The 9649-nt window shown below is 50.9% G+C and overlaps 1 protein-coding gene across 1 annotated transcript; it reads right to left on the bottom strand.

Annotated features, from left to right (window-relative positions):
* Nucleotides 1-220: 220 nt before the first annotated feature.
* Nucleotides 221-2875, bottom strand: Znf768 (zinc finger protein 768). The gene is made up of 2 exons (XM_021201784.2): nucleotides 2592-2875; nucleotides 221-2317 (listed from the first exon to the last, which is right to left on the bottom strand). The coding sequence occupies exons 1-2, from the start codon at nucleotides 2677-2679 to the stop codon at nucleotides 711-713; spliced, it is 1695 nt and encodes a 564-aa protein (XP_021057443.1). The 5' UTR covers nucleotides 2680-2875; the 3' UTR covers nucleotides 221-710.
* Between the last annotated feature and the right edge of the window lie 6774 nt (nucleotides 2876-9649).

Raw genomic sequence — 9649 nt, forward strand, 5'->3', positions numbered from 1 at the left:
CCTCCCACAATCAGTCCCTTTGAATCTGTGTAGCATGCAAAGCACATGAACTTTGGTGCTCATGGGCAAATAAACCATTCTCTGAACTTCGAATGCGAAGATCTCACTGAACCACTGATCATAAAAGCACTTCTGGGGCAAGACCCCGGCAGCTGCAGTTCTGACTGGCATCTCCCATTGCTCAGGAACTGTCCACATACACATCTTAAGGACAAATCTCTTACCACATAAAAGTTTTATTGAACTCAAACGGCTCCAAAGCCTGAGGAAGACAAGGCAGGATGGGGTTTGCTCTGAGATCCAGACCCTACCCTTGGGCCTCACTCCCCACCTACCTACCTTTTGCTCTCTTCCTGGTTTCACAAGGGTCTCAGCAGCTACCAACCTAAGCTACCCTACTCTAACTGACACTCCCTTGCCCTCCCCCCTCCCCATCTAGTACTTTGCCAGAATAGGGCGTCCCAGATAAAGAGCTCACTGCTGCAGAGGCAGGCTCGCTCCTGGGGATCCTGTTGCCTGTCTGGCCTCCCTCCAACCCCTCCATAGCCCAATTCTCATACATCTCCAGGGCATGTGACTTCCTGAACCCTGACCCATCTTCTAGAATATTTCATTCTTCTATTCTCCACCAGCATTTCCTCTATCCTAAGCGGTTTCTTTAAATTCCCTGACCCATCTCTTCTGCACATCACCTCCCCACCCGTGACTGGTTAGCGGCGGCCGGCTGCGTGGGTCCGCTGATGGCGGATGAGGTCGGAGCTTTGCGAGAAGGCCTTTCCACAGTCATCACACTTATAAGGTCGCTCCCCACTATGCACGCGATGGTGCTGCAGCAGCGTGGAGGAGCGACAGAAGCCCTTGCCACACACAGCGCAGCGGTATGGCCTCTCGCCCGTGTGGGAGCGCTGGTGCTGAATGAGTGTAGAGGAGCGGTTGAAGGTCTTGCCACAGTCGGGGCAGCTGTATGTGCGGCCTGGCAGATGGGTGCGGGCATGGATGGCCAGAACTGAGCTCTGGCCAAAGCGCTTGCCGCACTCTGGGCACTTGAAGGGCTTTTCACGGGCGTGGCTGCGGGCGTGGGGGATAAGTGCTGAGCGTTGGGAGAAGCTCTTGCCACAGATGCCACAGCTGAAAGGCCGTTGCCCAGTGTGCACCCTTTGGTGGCTGCGCAGGGACGAGTTCTGGCTATAGCACTTGCCACACTCGGGGCAGCTGTAGGGCCGCTCATGGCTGTGGGTGCGCTGGTGTCGAAGGAGGTAGGAGCTGTCGCCAAAGGCCTTCCCACAGTGTGGACACTTGTAGGGCTTCTGGCCAGAGTGGGTACGCTGGTGGCGAAGTAGGTAAGAGCTATCAGCGAAGGCCTTGCCACACCTGGGACACTTGTAGGGCCGCTCGCCTGTGTGAGTGCGCTGGTGTTTGATGAGGTCAGAGCTCTGGGAAAAGGCTTTGCTGCAAACCTCACATTTGTAAGGCTTCTCACCGGTATGGATGCGCTGGTGCTGGATCAGGGTCGAGCCTCGTCCAAAGCTCTTCCCACAGATACCACAGATGTTAGGTCGAGGACCTTGCCCACCCCTGGCCCGGCCACCCCTACGGCCTGGCCCACGCAGGGTTCCTGTCAGATTCAGGGGATTCTGAAGCATCTCAAACTGGGGTGTAGCCAGCAGAGCCCCCGAAGGCAGGTCAAATGGAGCCCCTAGAGGCAGTGCTTCTGTGGGCTGCTCCCCAAACCCTTGAGTGAAGGAGTCCAGGGGGTGGACTCCTAGGGGGATGCTCAAGGGATTCTTTTCCTCGGGGTTCGGAGGCATCTCTGTACCTTCCTGGAATTTGGAACTTTGAGTTTCAAACTCAGGGCTATGGGTTTTGAACTCAGAATTCTGAACGCCATCTCCAGAGTTCTGTGGTTCATACCCGGGACTTTGAGATTCAAATTCGGGGCTCTTTGAACCGTACCCAGGGCTTTTGGGTTCATACCTAGGACTCCCAGGTTCACAGCCAGGGCTCCTAGGATCACAGCCAGGGCTTCGGGGCTCATACTTAGGACTCTGGGATTCAAACTCCGGGCTCTGAGGATCTGATTCAGGACTTCTAGGTGCAAACTCAGGGCTTGGGGGCACAAACCCAGGGCTTCGGGATTCAAACCCTGGGCTTTCAGGCTCAAACCTGGGGCTCTGGGATTCAAATTCTGGGCTTTGTGGCTCAAACTCTGGGCTTTGGGGTTCAAGTCCAAAAGGTATTTCTTCAACTTCATAGTTCCCATTGCCTTCTCGCTGAGAAATTTCCCCTTCTTCATTCTCACTTGTGTTGCCTGCAGGATCTGAGAATTACAGAAAATTCAGATTGAATGGGGGTTTGGAAGGTCATATGGTCCATTAATTGTCCCAAACTTCTCTCCCCACTCCCCAAGGAGGGTCACTGGCCCCTACAAGCGAAGTGACGAAATGTACCACCTCCTCTCTAAAGACCCGGGACACTCAAGTCTCCACCCTCCAACCCACTTCCAAGTGTTCAAGATTCCGGCCTTATTTTCCTCCCGCAGGCCACAGCCCAGTTTTCTGGCACGCTCCTAAGAGGCGCCGTTTTTCCCTCACCTTTGAGAGACCCTTCGGGGCTGCCCACTGCGTCGGGACCGTGCACATCCCGGGACTCGAGGCCCCACGACGACGCCTCCCGCTCCATCCCTGCCAGTTCCCAGTGCGGCGGCGGTGGCGATGGCGGACGATCCTACGACCCAGTTCGAGTGCCTGGAGCCCCGATCCCTCGCCACCCGCCCGTTCAGAGCCGCCGAGGAGACCGGGCGGCCTGGCTTCGGCCGCGAAGGCCGAACGTCTTGACCCTGGGCCTCTCCGGCCCCGCCCCTGTCCGCTGCCCCGCCCCCCTCCCAAGGTCCCCGATTGTCTCGTGGCCCTCACCGGCCCCCGCGCGTCGTGGCCTCGGAGGTGAGGGGCGAGGCGACTCCTCCGGCCGCCCCCAGCCACAACTCCCAGCCCGAGACCCCAAGTCTCGGCCCCCAGCCCCGGCCGGGCAACTGCGCCCCTGTCCCCTCCCCCCCCGCACAGGAAGTGTCCGTCCCCGGCCAGGTCCCCCCGCTGGCTCGCGCCGCGGCCTCTCTAGGAGCGGCTGGAGGTGGAAACTCGTTGGCATTAACCCTGGACTGGCTCTCCCGGGCCTCGGGGGATGGGGGCGACCCGACGCCCCGGAGCCGGCGGGAAGGACGACAGCAGTTTGTGTGTCTGTATCGCGAGTCTCGGCCTAACCGGGGACCTGTCTGCAGGTTTCTCCGACCATGTGCCGGCTACTGAGTGTGGCCAAGGGCGAAGCGGCAAGCGAGACCAAGGTCAGCGAGAAGGAGCGACGCTTCCCGGCGCCAGCGGGGGAGGCGGCTAGCTCCTCGCCTCAGCCTCGGGGTTCACTCGGACTGGCACCGGGAACGCGGACGGACGCCCGTTTGACTGCACAACCAGGCTCTGGAGCCCAGAGCCTGCTAGCCCGCCGAAATACGACAGTGACACCCGCGCCCCCTCCCCCCTCCCCCTCCCTCCCCTCCCCCTCCGCGACGCGGGCTCGTTGCCAGAGAAACAGCTCCGCCTCCGAACTGTTGCCAGCGCCGCCTACTCCGCCCAGGATTGGTTGTTGGGTCTGGCTTTCTCTGCTCCACCTTGGTCCCGGGGTCACCGTGGGTCCCGGTCGTGTAGAGCCGAGGACGTTCAGGCCATTCCAACAGCTTGCCCGGAATGCCTGCGGGAGTGAGAGAGGGAGGTGCCGGGCGTCTCCTCTCGAGCTCGGCCTGTGCTTTCACAACTTTCCCCTGAGCCGTTTGTCCTGTATTAGGAAGAATGGAAGCCTAGGGCTCTTAGGGTAGACACTCTTCCTCCTCCGCTTTTCTCCCTTCTCGTTTGTGTCTGCACTCAGGTTTTACAGGTGCTGAGGGGCCACTCCAGAGATGCTAACATAGGACGATCTTTAATTTCTCCCCTTTCCAAATCTTGTGTTTAATTTAATCCCTCGTTTCTGGGTTTTCTCACAAGCATGCGGGAGAGTTCCAGAGAGTGACACTGAAGAGTTCCAGAAGGGAACCGACAGAAAGGATTCTCTCTTTAAGGCATCTACAGACTAACTTTCCAGTCCTGTCTGGCTTACATAGGAAGGAATGTGTCAAGTCCGAAGGAAACTCCAAATCCGCAAACTACAAAAGGCGGCACAGATATCCAGAAATGAACTCAACGTGAACTACATGAGGATTTCTGGCAGTTAGATAAAAGCCAGCATTCCTCGGGGACTTTGTGAAGCTGGATCTCCTTTCCCAAAAGGAGTATTTCCCTTTCTCTAGCAGAAGGGACATAGGACAACATTAGCAAAGCATGTACCACAAGAATCTGTTACACAGTTCAAAGTCCATGCTAGCATCTAGCCCTTCTCACCTCCTCCCCCATCCTAAACTCCCTCCAGCTCATGGGCTTCCTTCCCTCCCCACCCCAGCTTCTCAATTGTTTATGCATCCCCTTCCTCCCTCCTGTTCCCCTCTTCTTGTCCCTTCCCTTCTCCCTTCCCTCCCCTTTTCCTCCCCAACCTCTCTGTTCCTGCGTCTCTATTCTCAGTCCCCTGCTACTTTCCCCTCTCGCAGATAGTGATGTGTTTTATAAAACCAAAGACATGTTTTATGGAGCATGGCATGGCGCGGTGGGCACCCCCCACCCCCAGGTACTAGCCCTACCACGGCTATGTATTGGGGCATGGTAAGGGGAGTTGAGAAAGAAGTAGAGGGAGGAGAGAGAGAGGAGAGAGAGAGACAGAGACAGAGAGACAGAGAGGAGAGAGAAGGTAGGAGGCCAAACAGGCCCTTTTATAGAAAGCCAGACCTACCTGGCTGTTGCTAGGTAACTGTTGGGCGGAGAATAGAAGGAACACCAGCAGCTAGCCCTGGCCCCGCCCAGTCTGCCGGCCCTGCTTAGCCTGTCTCCCTGGACTCTGGACTCTTCCAGACGACTGGCTGTTCTCTCTCCTATGGACAATTAAAAATAAGATAAAAACTTTCCCTTAACCCTAGCATGGAGCAGCCGTGTCATCAGTACCATCTATCTATCATTTTTCTACTCTTCTGCTTAAGCAGTTTGGTAGTATTCTTGACAGCTAACAAGCCAAATTCTCTGAACTCGGCTTCCTAAATACTGTAATTAAGGGTTTTATACAGCCAGCAAATTTGAAGATTCTGAAGACTAAGTCTTTTGGCTCTCAGATGTCCAGATCTAGTAGTGATCTGTCCGTCCAGGCTTGGTCTCTCTTGCACTTGGTTATTCTTACACTCTTTACCTCAGACTGGCCTTGACTTCTCTATGCACTGCTGATCCTCTTGCCCCCATCTCCAGAGGGCTGGGATTATATGTATGTGACAAGATGCTCGGCCTTGACAAAGGCAAAGACTCCATCAACTGAGCTACACCCCTAGCTGCCTCCTCCTCTTTCTTGCCTCCTCTTCCTCCCCATCCCCTTTTCCCCCTTTCTCCTCCTCTTCCTCCTCCTCCTTCCCTCTCCTCTCCCTCTTCCTTCTCTTCCTCATCTTTCTGTCTTCTTCTGTTTCTTCATAACCAAGTTGAGAACTGTCAAGTTGGCATCCACAGTGCATCTCCCAAGCAGATCTGCATTCACTCCCCTGTTCTTGAACTAGAAAAAAATGTCCTTTAATAGCAGACACATTCAGCCATGGGTCAAGACACCCTGCTTTATGGGAAAGCTGCTTTTATGCCACTCGTTCAGACTCCATGAACTTCCGGTCTTCATCTGAAGTGTCAGAGCAGCTTCAATCTGTTCAGTGAGCTTCTCACATCCGATGGCTGGGACAGAGATGCTGGACTTCATGGAGTCTGCATGGCAAAGGACAGTCTGCATTTCAGAAAGGTGATGTGCCAAGTGAGCCTTGCTTTGAAAATACCACAGTTTCTCATCTGTGGGTTCTGCACCTTCTCATTTAACCAAATGTAAACAAATATATGAAGGGCTGAGAATGGAAATCGGAAATCAGAGTGCTTGACACAAAGTCCTGGGGTTAGTTTTCAACACTGGGGATAGTAGTAATAGTTTCTGTCTGTGCTAAACACACACAGCTTTGCTTTGCCAGTACTCCCCCAGAAAACAGTGTAATAACTTGACATTATCCTGGATATTGTTAGTAATTTAGAGCGGCTGGGAACATAGCCAGTGGTAGAGTGCTTGCTAAAACTGTGTGAGGAAGAGAAAATACAGATCTGCTTGGGAGATGCTCTGTGGATGCCAACTTGACTCTTTTCAACTTGGTAATAAAGAATCTAAAAACAAATGATTGTTTTCTGTAAGGGGTTATTTTCTGTAGTATCTATTGGAATACTATATCTGCTGCTCTCCAGGCCAGTGGAGTGCTTTGAGGAAACCTTCTTCCTGGCTTACGTTGCCTCTGCAACTGAGCCTCAGACATGTAGTAACACACACACACACACACACACACACACACAGAGAGAGAGAGAGAGAGAGAGAGAGAGAGAGAGAGAGAGAGAGAGAGAGAACCCTACAATTGGCATGGATTCTTTGCAACCTAACCACAAAGGAACAGATTTATAAGACCCTGTAAAGCCAAGGACCAGCCTTGGTTGTAGAGGGGTTCTGAGAGAAAGGGTGTCTGGGAACAGTGAAAAGTGAAAACAAACGACTGGAAGTCAAATCATAGGCCCAAGCTGGCGGCCTATGTTCTGCTCTATTCAGCTGTTCAGATTGCTTCTTCCCTGTTCTGGTTTCCTTCCTTCCTTCCTTCCTTCCTTCCTTTCTTTTCCTTCTATGATCTGCTGTCTGATCTGATCTCCAGAAAAAGTGGAACAGAGGGCTGGAGAGATGGCTTAGCGGTTAAGAGCACTGGCTGCTCTTCCAGAGGTCCTGAGTTAAATTACCAGCAACCATGTGGTGGCTTACAACCATCTGTAATGGGATCCAATGCCCTCTTCTGGTATCTGAAGACAGCTACAGTGTACTCATATGCATAAAATTAATCTTTAAAAAAAAAACAGAGAGAAAGCAATCTAAACGCTGTCTTGAGCAAAACATAGGCTGCCATCTTGGAGACACGATTTGACTTGAAGTTGTTTGTTTTCGATTCCCCCAGATATCCCTTCTCTCAGGACCCCTCTGCAAGCTGAGGCTGGTGCTTGACACCCTGGAAAGAGTCCCTAGGAGCCTCAGAAAACAAAAGGTTCTCTTTAGCTTCAACATGACTCATGTATTCCTAGACTGGCCCTGTTTGTTGGTAGCATGACTGACTTGAGACTCTCATCTCAGGCTAGTCTGTCCCAAGCTTTCCCAAAAGATTCACTCTAGTGTTCTCAAAGGACACAGACTACGGAACTCACAGGGTTTTCTTTATTGTTTTGAAAATGGGTTTTATGTATCCCAGACTGATCTCCTGCTCATATAGCTGATGATCTTTAAATTGCTACCTTTTGGCCTCTACCTTATATGTGATGAGACTATAAGCATGATGGTCATCAAATGTAGGGCTTTGTGTGTGCAGGGCAGGCACTATGTCAAATGAGCTACATCCTTGAGCCTGCTTTCTTTTCTAAAAACATTTGGGGGGGGCGGGTATACCACAGCAGATATGTCGTGTTCAGAGAACAACTTTTGAGAATCAGTTTTCTCTCAATGTCTAGGGAAAGAATTTGAGTCATCAAGTTTGACAACAAGTACCTTTTACCTGTGGAGATATCTTACCAGTCCATGTCAAATCTTTTGAGACACATTCTTCATAGCTTTCTACATTGACCTTGGCTGGGCAGTGGTGGCACACACCTTTAATCCCAGCACTTGGGAGGCAGAGGCAGAAGGATTTCTGAGGCCAGCCTGGTCTACAGAGTAAGTTCCAGGACAGCCAGGGCTACACAGAGAAACCCTTCTCGAAAAACCATAAATAAATAAATAAATAAATAAATAAATAAATAAATAAATAGACTTCTACATTAGCCTCTAGCTGGCAATCCTCCAGTTTCAGTCTCCCAAGTACTGAGATTACAAGTATGGAGGTAAAATGTTTGGATTTTTCAAAGAGAAGACAGAAACCTAAATCTGTGTGCTTGAAGTACACACAGTCCCCTGCACCCTGCTGCCCCTTTTTCTTTTCAAGGAGTCACTATGTAACCCTGGTTAAGTTCCCAAGACCTCTTTAGGAACTGACATCCTACTTGTGCAGAAAGAGACAAGTCCCTGCCACACTTGAATACTTCAACCAATGAGAACAGGATAAGTGTGCAACAAAGACATGTTCCTAAGGAAACCCCCTGTCCCCACATCCTGATTGGTAGAATAACTTGATACAGATGTTAATGGACTTTAGGCTTAAAAGCCCTGTAAGATCTTAACTCAGTGTTGCACCCAGCTCCCAAGTCTGGTCTGCAGTCCTGATCGATCGATCAGTCTTGGGCTATGGCATTCAATAAACCATCCCTGTTTGACTGAGATCCGCATCTGAGTGGTTTGTATGATGGGCCTCAAACCCCAACAAAGAGTGTCAAAGCAGGAAAGTTCCATGGGGAAAGGACTTGCTGGGGTATCATAGTTCTTATTTTTTGTTTTGTTTTGTTTGTTTGTTTGTTTGGTTGGTTGGTTGGTTTTTTCGAGACAGGGTTTCTCTGTATAGTCCTGGCTGTCCTGGAACTCACTCTGTAGACCAGGCTGGCCTCGAACTCAGAAATCCTCCTGCCTCTGCCTCCCAAGTGCTGGGATTAAAGGTTGTTTGTTTTTTTAAGACACAGCTTCTCTATATGGCCCTGACTGTCTTAGAACTTGCTCTGTAGACCAGACTGGCCTGGAACTCAAGAAATCCACTGTCTCTGCCTTCTCAGTGTTGGGATCAAAGGTGTGCACCACCACCACCTGGTTCTTAATACATTTTGTAGACAGTCTAATGTAACAGACTCTCAGGTTCTACCAAAAATGGTTTTAGGTTAAAAACTTCAAAATAATCTAACTCCTACTGATTTCACTTCTGGTTTAACTCTTTCCAGCCTCCAAGGAAATTTGAGAAACCTACAGTTATGTTTGCAATCCTTTGGTACTCTATTATCCTGACGAAACCCTCTCAGCACCTTTCTTAACTCCAATTCACTCCTCTTCTCCTCTTTACATCCCTCCCATGTACTCTTGCATTGTTAATTTACATTTTTGTTATGTTGTGCAAAAATACAAACTTAAAAACTGAAGTTTTAGAAATAATTAATCTGGGTGGTATTTGGGCTCTTGGTGCCTGAAAGGCCTAAGATAAGAAATCCCCACTTTTGATGTAAAGGACATAGTAGCATTCCCAGGATATTAATGCTGTGAGTGAACTATTGGACAGATGTGTCATTTGACCAGGCACCAGCAGGGAAAGTGTCTCCTGCCATTGCAGTAACAGACACTCGCTGCACCAACCCTCTGAAGCTGCTTCCAACCAGCAACAGCCAGGCTGTTCCTGGCTTCCCTCCTTGGCAGCCCTTCCCACCTGCGCTCTAGAGACAGCGGTGCCAGAGTTTAGTATTACTGCCATGTCCCAGTTGGATTGGATTTATTTTTCTATTCATTTTCTTATTTTCAAGGCAAGAAAACTTAGCTGAAGGAGTGCACTAAAGCTTTCTTCTGTTCATGTCTCCAAGCT

The sequence above is a fragment of the Mus pahari genome, chromosome 1 (genome assembly GCF_900095145.1).
Source record: "Mus pahari chromosome 1, PAHARI_EIJ_v1.1, whole genome shotgun sequence".
NCBI classification, from domain to species: Eukaryota; Metazoa; Chordata; class Mammalia; order Rodentia; family Muridae; genus Mus; species Mus pahari.